Source organism: Tetrao urogallus, assembly GCF_951394365.1.
Source record: "Tetrao urogallus genome assembly, chromosome: 4".
NCBI lineage: Eukaryota > Metazoa > Chordata > Aves > Galliformes > Phasianidae > Tetrao > Tetrao urogallus.
In genome coordinates this window covers 59,090,350-59,104,887 of record NC_136817.1, presented here as the reverse complement: position 1 = coordinate 59,104,887, position 14,538 = coordinate 59,090,350, and the positions used below count along the sequence as shown (strand labels likewise).

Here is a 14,538-nt window from a genome sequence, read left to right as displayed (position 1 = left end):
ACTTGCAGCTCAGTGGTTAATCCCCTCAGCCAGGTGCTCCTAGAACAAGCTGGAATCTCACCAACACAGGGGAGCATTTATCTGAGCACCTCCCAGCCTCACATCTGCTCTCAATTCTTGCTTATCAGAAGAAGCAGAACTCATGATATTTCCTTGAGATCAAAAGGGCAGTAGAGACAGCACCAGCAGAACTCTGTGAATAGGCAGTCAAACCCTCTGTAGAAAGAGTAGGATTTTTTAGAAAACACTGCCTTAAATGCACTTGAATAGCAACTGCCTGTAAAGACCTGTTTCATTTCAGAGCACTGCTTATTGTGAACACAAATAAAGCCATGTTTGAATGCTTCTGAAAATCTAACTCCAAATTTGTACCTGATATATTGTACTTGCCTCAGGAACAGTATATTTTTACTTTACCTGTAAGGTTGATATCAGGACATCCACTAGCTCTCCTGTGACTCCAGTAGTACTCCCACACACTATTAATTAATATATAGGTGACTCATACATTTTAAAAGTTTGGCAGACCTCTCTGTAAATCCACACTTCTCTGGTAATCTCAGACATGCAGCTATTCGTCACCATGACAGCAACCTATGAAAGCAGCCATGAAAATCTGAGATAACAAGCATGCAAGGCAGGAAAGGGTAGCTGAATTTTTCCAGGTAATTTACTGCTGTTATTTTGGCTCTGGATTTTTTTTTTTCAGGTGTATTTATATCACCAAATATTTTTTATTTGACTGATTTGAAGTTCAGGCACAGTACATTATTTGTATAACTTCAGTCTCTGCTGAAGAAAGCCCAACAGCCTCTACCTCACTCCCCTACCACCAGAAACAAAAAAGAACAGAAACCTATTGTAAGTGGAAAGCTCTTGCAACATCCCTGAATAACATCCAGATGTATGGAAATTCCATCATTCAAAAGGAAATATTTCAGGGAGTAAAAAGCATATGCTCTAGGACTCAAATACTTCATAAATAAGCCAAGAATGGGGGATAGACATTATCTGTAGTGTTTTCTAGACGCATTTTAATGCTTAATATTTTCTTTGTAGTCAACCAACCAACAAAATTGGCTGGAGGGCCAATACTGCAAACTAGTGCCCAGTGCACTGACACAATAAAACCTTTGACAATCTTCACGGTCACTGGTAGATCTGAGCAGCAAGTTTGTAATGATAACATTAGGTATGGGTGATACGCAAAAGTTTCCTAAATCAGATTAAGGCTCACATTTTATCAGCCAGGAATCATAGAATCATAGAATCATAGAATCACTAAGGTTGGAAAAGACCTAAAAGATCACCCAGTCCAACCGTTCACCTATTCCCAATAGCTCCTACTAAACCATGTCCCTCAACGCAACATCCAGTCTTTCCTTGAACACCCCCAGGGTCGGTGATTCCACCACCTCCCTGGGCAGTCCATTCCAGTGCCTGACCACCCTTTCTGAAAAGTAATACTTCCTCATGTCCAGCCTGAATTTCCCCTGGCGTAGCTTGAAACCATTCCCCCTGGTCCTATCACTAATGACACAAGAGAAGAGGCCGACCCCCAGCTCACTACAACCTCCCTTCAGGAAGTTATAGAGAGCAATAAGGTCTCCCCTGAGCCTCCTCTTCTCCAGGCTGAACATTCCCAGCTCCTTCAGCCTCTCCTCATATGGCCTGTGTTCCAGACCCCTCACCAGCTTCGTTGCCCTTCTTTGAACACGTTCCAGGGCCTCAATATCTTTCTTGCAGTGAGGGGCCCAAAACTGGACACAGTACTCGAGGTGCGGCCTGACGAGTGCTGAATATAGGGGAACAATCACCTCTCTGCTCCTGCTTGCAACACTGTTTCTGATGCAAGCCAGGATGCCATTGGCCTTCTTGGCCACCTGGGCACACTGTCGGCTCATGTTCAGCTGAGCATCAATCAATACCCCCAGGTCCATTTCCTCTACGCAGTCCTCCAGCCACACCGCCCCAAGCCTGTAGCGTCGCCTGGGGTTGTTGTGGCCGAAGTGCAGGACCCGGCATTTGGCCTTGTTGAAACTCATCCCATTGGCTCCAGCCCAGCTCTCCAGCCTGTCCAGATCCCTCTGTAGGGCGTCGCTACCCCCAGGCAGATCCACGCTTCCAGCCAATTTGGTGTCATCTGCGAATTTACTGAGGGTGCACTCGATGCCCTCATCGAGGTCATCAATAAAGATATTGAAGAGGACAGGCCCCAGCACCGACCCCTGCGGAACACCACTCACGACCGGTCGCCAGCTGGATTTGACTCCATTCACCACCACTCTCTGCGCCCGGCCCTCCAGCCAGCTCCTTACCCAGCCAAGAGTGTACCCATCCAAGCCTCTGACTGCCAGCTTCTGCAGGAGAATGCTGTGGGAGACAGTGTCAAAGGCTTTGCTGAAGTCTAGGTAGACCACATCAACAGCCTTTCCTTCACCCACCAGATGGGTCACTAGATCATAGAAGGAGATCAGGTTGGTCAAACAGGACCTGCCCTTCATGAACCCATGCTGGCTAGGCCTGATCCCCCGGTCACCCTGCACATGCCGCATGATCTCCCTCAAGACGATCTGCTCCATAACCTTCCCTGGCACCGAGGTCAGGCTGACAGGCCTGTAGTTCCCCGGATCCTCCTTACGACCTTTCTTATAAATGGGAGTCACATTGGCAAGCCTCCAGTCATCTGGGACCTCACCAGTCAACAAGGAGCGCTGACAGATGATGGAAAGCGGCTCGGCTATCACCTCCGCCAGTTCCCTCAGCACTCTCGGGTGGATCTCATCTGGCCCCATCGACTTGTGACAGTCCAGCTGGAGCAGTAGGTCTCTGACTGTTTCTTTCAGAATCGCAGGGGGGTTAGTGTGCTCCCCGGCCGAGATTACCAGGTCAGAGAGAGGGGTATCCTGAGGATAACTGGTCTGACTTTTAAAGACAGACGTAAAGAAGGCATTCAGAACCTCCGCCTTTTCCTTATCCTCAGTGGTCACATTCCCAGCCTCATCCAGCAAAGAGTGGATATTCTCCTTTGTCCTCCTCTTACTGTTAATGTATTTATAAAAGAGTTTCTTATTCCTTTTCACACCAGCAGCTAGGTTAAATTCAAGCTGGGCTTTTGCCTTTCTGATTTCACCTCTACACATCCTAACAACTTCCCTGTATTCATTTTGAGTGGCCTGTCCCTCTTTCCACAGGCGGTAGATTCTCTTTTTCTCCCGGAGCCTCAGGAATATCTCCCTATTCATCCACGCCGGTCTTCTTCCCCGCCGGCTCATTTTGCTGCTCAGGGGGACTGCCTGCTCCTGCGCCCTTAAGACTTCCTTTTTGAAGAGCAACCAGCTCTCTTGGACCCCTTTGCTTGCTAGGACTGAATGCCAGGGGACTCCCCCTATTAGTCCCCTGAACAATTCAAAGTCCGCCCTCCTGAAGTCCAAGGTAGCAGTATTACTATTCCCCCTCCAGGCTCCACCGTGAATCACGAAGTCTATCATTTCATGATCACTCTGTCCAAGACAGCCTCCAACCTCCACATCTCCCACCAAACCTTCCCTGTTTGTGAACAGCAGGTCTAGTGGGGCAGTTCCTCTCGTGGGCTCTCCGACCAGCTGTATCAGGAAGTTGTCCTCTACGCATTCCAGAAACCTCCTAGACTGCTTCCTCTGTGCTGTGCTGTACTCCCAGCATACGTCAGGGAAGTTAAAGTCCCCCATGAGGACAAGGGCAGGCGACTGTGCAGCTTGTGCCAGTTGCTTATAGAATACCTCGTCTGTTTCTTCATCTTGATTTGGGGGTCTATAACAGACGCCCACCAGGGTGCCTGTCTTGTCAGCCCTTCCTCTGATCTTTACCCATAGGAAGGAGGAAGGTAGAGAAACCACCTAAGTTTCTGAAGAAATATTCAGGTTCAGATACACAATGTTCAGTAACCATTCAGTAAATAGGCAAATAGGCAGGAAAAAAGTTCAGGAGCAGGAAGGCCATGCTTAAAATTGTAAGATATGTATCTTAATCAGAACAGGTAGTATAGTTTTATGATATAGATTCACTACATTTTCTCCCGAATACCTGTTTTATGCAGTTATGCTGCATGCAAGCAAATTGCTCCTAGCAATATCAGCCTACTCCAATCAGATTTCAAATAGAAGCATTAAATATAGCTTTTAAAAAATATGTATATTTCCTTAAATTGACCACTGGAAGAAGTGAGAAATCCTTTAAGAACCTCCCTGAAAGAGAGGACTGCAGTGTGCCCTCATATCTGATTAAATATAATAAGATCCATGTGGGATTGAGACTTTCTATATAACCCAGAGGGGGAACCAACTCTTGTCACAACTCATACCCTTACCATCACAAAAACCAGGACAGCATAACACAGCAGCCACTAAGTTCCCTTAGTTCTGGTGCTCAGCCAGTAACTGAAGGAGATTTTGTCTTGTTATATTGAGGTTAAATTATGATTTAAATTCCTGGTAATCTTTTCCCAAGCATCTAGTGATAGGATGTGATAGGAAACAGCTTCAAGTTGCACCAGGGGAGCTTTAGATGGAATATTAGGGAGGATTTCTTCATGAATACAGTGGTCAAGTATTGGCATGGGCTGCCTAGGGACTGGTGGAGTCCCCCCATTGCTGGAGGTATCCAGGAGATGTATAGTTCTGTGAATGTGGTAGTTCAGGCTGATAAGTCTTTTCCACACTCTATAATTCTATGACTCTATAATGAAAGCTTACCACCAAAAGTGGTGCCTTATTCCCCGCTTCTTTTTTTACCTGCTTCAATCATTGTCTAGATGGCCTATATAGATCCTACATGGAAAGCGAGATACAGCCTTAAAGGCAGAAATTGTATGGACTTAAACATCAGGAGTTTAAAAAAAAAATAAATAAATAAACACTTATCTAACCTGAGCTCTGAAGCTGAGAAGTACTTCTAGTACTTAACTTAAAAATATAATTTTTCACAAAATTGAAAGACAAAAAGAAGTAAAATCGACACATTCAGAGGAAAAAGCAGCATCGAGTGTCTGGCCATATCTGTTAACCTTTTAATGTCTGAGTTTTGCTGAAGCTTAAATACCTAATTTGTTCAACAGAGAATTCTCATTCATTATTTTTCACATGAAGCAGAGAATTTTAACATCTCTAAGTGCCTTCCTGCCTTCTCACAATCCAAAATAAATGCAAAGATAACTGCTGAATCTTTCTGAGTAGAAAAGGCCAAACTTGTGACTTCTGTAGGGTTTTTTTTGCATTTTTAAGAGGTTAGGAAGGAACACTGGAAAGGAAATAAGCTGGTGAATTGTGCTCTAGTCTCTCTGTAAAGACACCATTTTTCTGTTATTAGTTTGTTGGTTTCCTTTCTGGTCTTTTACTGTGTTTGTTGTTTTTCTGTTGTGAAACTGCTGCCTATAAGAGAGGTAGGTTCAGAGACATAACGGCCCTATAGGCTGAGGTGAAACCAGATGGCCCATTTTCCCCTCTCTCCAGCTCTCTAATGCATCTCCTTTCTGAAGTCATCTAGGGCTCTCATAGAAACCCTCCAGTAGCTCGTTTAGCTCCCAGAAATGGAAAAAAAAAAGGAAAAAAAAAAGAAAAAAAAAAAAACACACTAGTACTACCAGGAAAAAAAAAAAAAAAAAAAAAGAGGGAGCACTGTGACACTGAGTTACACCGACTCAGTGAAGAGTTTAATGCAGTCTGTCAAAAAGAGGTTGGAAGAAGACAAGGAAATGAGGAAGACAGATGTGAGGAAGGAGGATGAATGAGAGCAGCAGAGAGTGGCAACCTTGGCTCAGCTGCCTATGGCAGTCCAGACATAGGCCAGAGAAACTTTCTTGTGCTGTTATGCTGGGAAGGTGATTGCATTACAATCACCTGGATTACAAGAAGTTCCATTTTTTTTCTAGTAAATGGACAATACCATGGAGTGGGATGCAAGTGGAGTTTAGACAGCTTGAATTTGAGGATCTTTGCATCAAATGTACCATCTCCTGGAAAGTGCCAGCTACACAGAGAACAAGTAACTCCTCCTTAGGATGAAGGTGGAAACTAGGAATTCCATAAGGATGAGGTCTTTTTTTTTTTTTTTTTTTTTTTTTAATTTCATCCCTAAAATACCAAAACACTGCTCAGCAATCGCTACAGATTTTTGAGCTTTCAAATTTAAAAGGTAGCCTTTTTTTGTCACAAGAAAAGCCTGCAAAGACCAATAATGAAATAAAAAAGTAGTGTCCACCTATATGTGCAAATGGATGGAAAAATGCTTCAAAAGATGTTATTTCCCAATAATTTTCAGTATAATATTTGAATACTCAATTTTTTGTACAAATACTTTAGCTAATCTGCCTCTGATCATTAGCAGCCAGATGATCCTTTCATTACACCCATTCAGATTATGATAGACAGATGCTAAAATGATAACTACCCCTCAAGTACTCAGCCGCCTTCTTTCATAAGAATTATGCTTTCTAATACAAAACTGTGCAGTCACTTCAAGGTTAAAAATGTAAGGCCATCAAAACAGCCATTTAATCAACTACTAAATTAAATCTCAGAAAAGACTCAACTGTTATGACTGTTGCCATTATTATATTTAAATATGGAAAATGTCTATTCTGATTTTGAATCTCTGCAAAATGGCTACTCTCCAAGGGTATTTCTGAATAATCTATATAAAAGAATTTGCACATCTAATGGCCATGGCTCCTAAAAGATTGCAGGCAGCTATTTAAGTAGAACCTGTGAGCTCTGAAACAAACTTTTAACTGAAATGCAAGACTACTGTCCTGAAAGCTTTGGCATTTTTTAATATTCCTTTCATCTTGTGTGTAAGGGAATTTCAGCAAGTTTAATCAGTTTTAACAAGTAAATTGTACAGCTATTTATCTGCATTTGTTGGGATGAGGTTAAATTACTTCTAGAGAAAAATTGCTTTTTTTTCTGATTTTTGTTTTCATAAACAAAATCACAGCATGTGGACAAAATAATCTTTTGAAACAAAAGCTGCTGATGTAAGCGAAGTGGCAGCATTTTTTCCTCTCTTCCCTTTCCCAGTAAGAAACATTTGCAACAGCAAATGCTCAGATTCTGGCTCCAAGGGGAAGCTCAGTACCCAGACTTACTCTCCTAGACACTCAATGCCTGTGTCACATGGGCCATCTTGTCCACGTAGAGGCATGGAATCAAATTGGCTAAAGCTTACCAGTGCAAAATACTGGAAAAAGAAATTCTGAAGCTTTATACCTCTGCATAGCCTAAATGCTTGAGCCAGGTCTACATTGAATGTTTCTTGATCTCTGTTGAATATATGTAGAGAAGTCAACTACAGAGCATCAGGTTGGCATGAGCTCAAGTGACTCAGTTTGGCAACGTATGTTAATGTATTCTATTAACCCCCAAAGTAGGAGACCTGTTTCTGAAAAACACAGCTCTGCTTCTGTGCCTAGGTGAGGTTCGCAGCCAGTATGGAGGTGTCCTGAAGATGTTTGTCTGCTTCATTTATAGCAGGTTGGCATAGTGCTATTTGCGCTACGAAAAGAAAAACGTGGTAATTCCTAGTTCTTTGGCAAATGCTCTTATTCCATGCCATTTTGCAGAAGTGAGATAGCAAAGTGGCCTTCACTTCCCTGAATGACATTTTCAGAATACGGTAATTTATCAGTACTTTTCAGTGTATAGTTGTCACATGTGTCTACAAGAGAAGGTCTAGCAGGCATGCTCAGAGCACATTTCTGGCTTCCAGAACCTGAATATATTTTGCCTTTAGCTAGTCATCTCCTCATGCTATAGTAGTTCTGTGTACAGACAGGATTAAAATAGCAGATGAGTAGAAAGCCACGGGTGGGACAAATCACACATATTAATTGAGGAAGCTAGCAGATAACTTTGTAGGACAAATGATCTACAGGAGATGCCTTCTGTCCTTCAGCTCCAGGGGAAAATTTGAATTATCATCTTATCCAAGATGCTTAACTTTGAGATACATATACAGATAAAATAAAATCACATTTTACTCTCGCAGCCTTCAAGATATGCATTTTAAATACATGATTAAAAGGTATAAAATGCCCCTTAGAACTATAGGGCAAGTACTTAAGTGGTTAGTTAGACAAATTTTTGAGGTATTCAACATACAGAGCAATTAAGGATGGGCCTAGATACATTTTAACAGACATTACATGTTCTCTGCTAGATCATAACCGCAGCAGTGAAAATGATCATTTATTCTTGTCTCCAGCTGTGGGGAAATCACAGCTGAGCCTTTCCTGACTTCACAAAACCAAGTAGACCCTAACTAAAAGCACAATGGAGACCACGTTCCTGCCCAGTTCCTTCATCTCTGATATTTTCTATTGCTAACACACTCATAAAAAAGAAGCCAATCAAATTTGCTATATATTTTACAACTTAAAATCCTTTTAATATACCATGAGTCAACATTCATGTGCGAATTTTCTTACGTTTTTGAAACTGTCTCGAAAACTTACCCATGTAGGGCTTTGTGCCAGCCATAGATGAAGCCTTTTCTGAGCCTTTCACTATGGTTGCAATGTTAAAGTCAGTGATATGAACATGTCCTGCAATTATACAAAGTAAAAACAGAAGTCAAAATAGCACATCTTACAAACATTCCTTGCTTTATTCAGTGTTTAACTGATAAATCTGAACAATTTAATGTCTTATGATTTACTATTAAGCACAGCTCATAGCTAAAAAAAAAAAAAAAAAAAAAAAAGTAATGACAGAAAAAAAAAAAAAAAAAAACCTGCTTCTTTTCCCCCTGCATGGTTGTATCTATTATTTGTTTGCACACTGAACCTCACTTCTGACCGTCCCTGAACCTCCTCCTTCTGTGAGAACCAAGGACAGCAATTGTCTTTTCGGAGCAGTAATGCATAGAACAGTGCTGAATTTCTTGGAGTGATGTGTGAACTCTACCTCACCTTTTCTCTAACTAGAGCCATCCCTCACAATCTCCTGCACTCATGACACCTGTGTGCCATCACATCCACTTTGTGTTACAATCAGCCTGGCTTTTTCAGGGTGTCCTTGGGGCAAAAAGGGAGCTGAGAAGAAAAAGGGTATTTTAAAAATACAATAACTACAAAATTAGATTCATGGTAGCAGAGGAGCATTTGTGTAACAGCAGCAGGTCCCAGACAATCCTTCCTTTGACAGCAGATTACAAGATGAAAGATATTTGACACAATACAGACCATGGACTTGCTGCCTGACCAAGACTGCTGATTTAAACTCAGCTAATCAGGTTGGATGGCCCAAACATGCCATCATTACTTTTTCTCCTAGGGTGATTTATGGCAAGCACAGGGTAAATTGCTCCACCATTGCAAGGCAATAGTTGCTAATTCTCATCTGCCTTAGGCAAGTAAACTGAATGCAAATCCAGAATGAAAATGTATCTATCTGCACAATTTTGTCTGCATAAATCTGCTGGTATGTTTTGCATCTTCTACTTAGGGGCTAGTTCCTGCTGTGGACGCTTTGCCTGTGATTCCACCTGGCAATGCCACTGTGGAGGACGTGGATAGGTGCTCCCTTCCCCAGCTTAGCCGCACACTCAAATCATAGTTGAGACATCTTGCCTTTAGGTGGAGTCCTGAACGTTGAGTTCCTCTGATATTTTCCCCTCCTCTTTTATAAATCAGGATCTCAAACTCACTCAGTCCACAGCATGGAGCAGGCTTTGGGCATGAAGCAGTTATTGAGTGAAGGAAGCTGTTACCATGTTTACCATCAAAGATGAAAAGAATGTAGAAGTTGATTTGCCTGTGGTCCTGACACTGAACATTTCCCCAGTGCCAGACTGAGGAACAGCAATCTCAATGAACAATTACACTGCTTTGACAATCTGACCTAGATCCTTCTCAAAGTCTCCAGGAAATATACCTGCCAGCCTCCAAACAGTCTCCAGCCATACGTGAACTGAAATTCTCAGAGTACCCTCATTTGGCCAGACCTAGGATGCTTTTGAAAGTAAAATGGAAGAAGGCACATCTCATTTCCAAACTTAAACATATTTTTTTCAAATGGGTTACATAGCAGAAGTTTTTGATTAAGTGCTTTACACATTTTTTAGTCTTCACAAGAACTCCTGTTGTGGTGATGCTTTCTCCTAAGACACCCTACCCAAAAAACATGAGCAAAAGGTAAACAAAAGCAGTGAGCAGAGCAAGTAATTCCTTCATAGAGAGTGGAAGGTATTGCTTCCCATAAAAGCAATCAGAGAGCACAGCCTGTCTTGCCACCAGTTTCCAAGATGGCATTCCTCCCTCTTGCTGGCTGCAGCTCATGGCTGGTGAGGAGAACTGCGGTTCATTTCTGCAGTAGAACATGATGGAAGAATGCTTATTGAGAAGGACAATTGAACCACACGCAGGCACTCCATGGCAGTGATGCTTTAATTCCATGTGCACTGTAGAATGAAAAGCTGCAACGATCTTGAAAACTAAGAATTTTTTTTTGATAGATAAAGTTGTGTCATTTAAATGACACTACTGTAAATGATTCTCCCTATTAGAGTGCCAGCATGATAGCCTGTTGCAAAACACCTATCACATAATATTCCATTCAAACTGATCCAAACAATTGATTTGTAATGAAAACTGCCTCTCCTGCAGTGCATTGTTTTCTCTCCCTTTTATTAGATTTCTTTTCATTTAACAAAACCAAAGTAGCACATATGTGAAGGGTTATAAATGTTAGGTGGTGTGTTTTGTTAAAAATGCCTCTCTGTAAGAGAAGTAGATAGGCTTGAGAGCTCTGCATGCTGCTGGTGATAAAGTAGTAATGCTTTGCTCCCATGGTCACAGCACCACACAGCAAAACCACATCTGTATCTCTGGAAAAAGAACACCTTTGTTCTTCTACAGCCTCTGGGGTGCCTGAACACAGATTTTGCTTGATGCTTAGAGGGCTGGTAGTTTGCCATGGAGGACAGGAAAGGTGTCCTTTGGGCAGGTGGTGGTTGTGCTGCCGTAAGGACTGCAAACAGACCCCAGTTTGTTATGAGCCTTTCTAATCAGTCTCTATGACATTTTTATGGCTGCAGATGCATGTAGTCACATGCATTATAGAATTGTAGGGGATGAAAGGAGAGTAGTCCAACCACCCTGCCAGAGCAGATCCTAGACCAGGTGGGCACCCAGGTGAGTTTTGAACATCTCCAGAGAAGCAGACTCCACAGCCTCACTGGGCAACCTGTTCCAGCACTCCGTCACCCTTACTGTGAAGAAGTTCTTAAACGCATTTGTGCAGAATTTCCTATGCCTCAATTTGTGGCCATTTCCCCTTGTCCTATTGCCACTCACTGCTGAGAAGAGTCTGACCTCATCCCTTTGCCTCCTGCACCTTAGATATTTATGGACACTGATCAGATGCCCCCTGAATCTTCTTTTCTTAAGGCTGAACAGACCCAGGTTGCTCAGTCCTTCCTCATAGGGGAGACCATCTTTGTGGCCCTCCATTGGACTCTTTCCAGGAGATCCTTGTCTTTTTTGTACCAGGGAGCCCAGAACTGGACACAGTACTCAAGGTGAGGCCTCACCAGGACAGAGTAGAGGGAGGGATGAAAGATAACTATTTCTGCAGTAAAAAAATACAACAGTTCTGGCTATTTTAATCTATTTCCAAAATTTCAGTTCACAGGGACATTTTACCTTCTGAGCTTCACGCCTTGTACTTGATCTCTCTTTCTGGATTTTATCTAGAAAAACTGACCATCAAGCCCAAGTCCAGTATCCTGGCTACCTTCTCAGGTACCAAGTACGATACTGGACTGAACAGTATGTCAGCACCACCTGGATTTGGCTATTAAGAGCTGCGAAGCAGGGCAACACACAGCAGATTCAACAGAACCTAAATAAATTCAAGTATCACAACAGAAGAGTTCTTTGCTTAATGTCCTAGGATGCATGACTCCATCTGATAATGAGAGGATAGCAGATAATTGAGGATGCAAATGCATACATTTCTCCAGCTCTCTGCAAAATGGTTATTTCAAGTCTGATTGCACCGGTTTCAGCTAAGTATACACATATATTTCATAGAAACATAAAGGCTGGAAAAGATCACTAAGATCATCTAGTCCAACCATCAACCCATCACCACCATGCCCACTAGACTATGTCCTTTAGTGCCATAACTACCCTTAATCTTAAGTAGAAAAAATCTCAATGATAATTATTTCAAGAACTGCATTCCTCTAGTGTGCTGCCAAGTAAGGCAAATCTGTAAGTTAGTTTCTACAGACAGTATATGACCCTTTAAAGCTTTGTGTGCATCTCAGAAAGAATGCATGAGGTATAAACATATGGGGCACGTGTACATCAGTTTATCACATATCCACCAAATATCTAAGGCATAAAACAAATCATCTTTGACTATAACTGATTTTTTTTTTTTTTTCTAAATGAGAATAGATCATAATTGTAATTAAAACAAGTTCTGATAGGTGGCTGAGGCTGGCTGACTAACAAGTTTTCAATGAGTTTTAATATTCTAGGGTATGAAAGTGAAGGGGTGAATCTGAGGACAGAAATTAAAAAATACCAGTCTGGAGTTAATGCCACCAGCTCAGCATGCATCAGAGCTGATAAGAAATCTCTGCATAGTAATATTTTGGATCAAATTCAGATCTACTTTGCCCAGAAGGTCAAACTCTATGAACCATTTAAAAACCAGTTCTTCACATTCATCTATATTGAGTACAAGAGTGTCATCTTGCATCCAGATGAACTTTGCATGCCTTGAAAGCTGGACACTCATCATCAGGAGATTGCTAGAAGCCTGATGGTCCTGCTGAAGGTGTGTTCAGGAGTCAGCATTCAGGGCTTAAACTATTGAATTTATGAGTGGTAATTTTCATTCATCCTATTTTTAGTTTTAAGACCAAGATTGCTCATTGTCTACATTTTTCAAACTTGATGTTAATTTCCAAATGAGAGTTGAGAGTCTCACATAAACAAGGAAATAGACTTTTAAGGAAAGATTTGATGATCATAAAATAATATAGTCGTATATAAAAAGGCAAATAACACACCAACTTGAATCTACCTTTCTCCCTCCTAAGAGAAATGATTATTGAGTAAAATTATTACTGATAGAAGCAATAAACCAGTCAGTTATAAAAGCTTTTACAGGAATTTTGGGATGTCATAAAAATGAGGAATGAGGAATGTAAGCAGCATGTTTCAAAACAAATGAAAGAAAACACTTTTATAAAAGATGGTGAAGTGGTAGAACTTGTTTCTCCATGTGGTTGTAAAGGCCAGTTCTGGCAGCAGCTTCAAAGAAGTAGTAGTAGAATTCATTAACAAAGACTCATCCAGATTTTAATGGAATATACGAAGCTTTACTAACATCCTTATATAAAAATTGCAGGTGATAAGGATCACCAAAGCATCTGATGACTAGAATTGGCAAAGGACACTGTCTGTGGAGATGATCTTTTGACTGTGATAGAATACTGGCTGGGATCCCGTGTATGATCCTGAGGTGAATTCTTTGAATCATGGAATCATTAGAGTTGGAAAAGACCACTAAGATGATCTAGTCCAATCATCAACCCAGTCTTCACAGAATCACAGAATCACAGAATTGTAGGGGTTGGAAGGGACCTCCAGAGATCATCGAGTCCAACCCCCCTGCCAAAGCAGGTTCCCTACAGCAGGTCGCACAGGTCGGCATCCAGGCAGGTCTTGAACATCTCCAGAGAAGGAGACTCCACCACCTCCCTGGGCAGCCTGTTCCAGTGCTCCGTCACCCTCACTGTAAAGAAGTTCTTGCACATGTTTGTGCAGAACTTCCTATGCTGCAGTTTCCGGCCGTTTCCCCTTGTCCTGTCTCCACTCACCACTGAAAAGAGTCTGGCCTCGCCATTCTGCCCCCCACACCTTAGATATTTATAGACCTGGATCAGGTCCCCTCTCAGTCTTCTCTTCCCAAGGCTGAACAGACCCAGTTCACTCAGCCTTTCCTCATAGGGGAGATGCTCCAGGCCCTTCACCATCTTCGTGGCCCTCCGCTGGACTCTTTCCAAGAGATCCTTGTCTTTTTTGTACTGGGGAGCCCAGAACTGGACGCAGTACTCCAGATGAGGCCTCACCAGGGCAGAGTAGAGGGGGAGGATCACCTCCCTCGACCTGCTGGACACGCTCTTTTTAATGCACCCCAGTAAGCCATTGGCCTTTTTGGCTACAAGGGCACACTGCTGGCTCATGGCCAACCTGTCGTCCACCAGGACACCCAGGTCCCTTTCCGCAGAGCTCCCCTCCAGCAGGTCATCCCCCAACCTGTACCGGTGCATGCAATTATTCCTCCCCAGATGCAAGACTCTACACTTGCTTTTGTTAAACCTCATCCGGTTTTTTTCTGCCCAGCTCTCCAGCCTATCCAGGTCTTGCTGAATGGCAACACAGCCTTCAGGCGTGTCAGCCAATCCTCCCAACTTCATATCATCAGCAAACTTGCTGAGGGTGGCCATTATCCCCTCATCAAGGTCATTGATGAAGATGTTGAA

The 14,538-nt window shown here is 42.4% G+C and overlaps 1 protein-coding gene across 2 annotated transcripts in view; it reads right to left on the bottom strand.

Moving 5' to 3' along the window:
* STK32B (serine/threonine kinase 32B) overlaps positions 1-14,538 on the bottom strand; it is a gene marked incomplete at both ends in the record, with an annotated part of 157,272 nt that overhangs the window by 29,783 nt on the left and 112,951 nt on the right. Inside the window, one exon of one of the 2 annotated variants that reach the window (XM_079534851.1) lies at positions 8,489-8,578. The exons of the other annotated variant lie outside the window; for it this stretch is intronic. Within the exon in view, the coding sequence (XP_079390977.1) occupies positions 8,489-8,578 (90 nt within the window). The remainder of the gene's footprint in view (positions 1-8,488; positions 8,579-14,538) is intronic. 2 annotated transcript variants of the gene reach the window in all.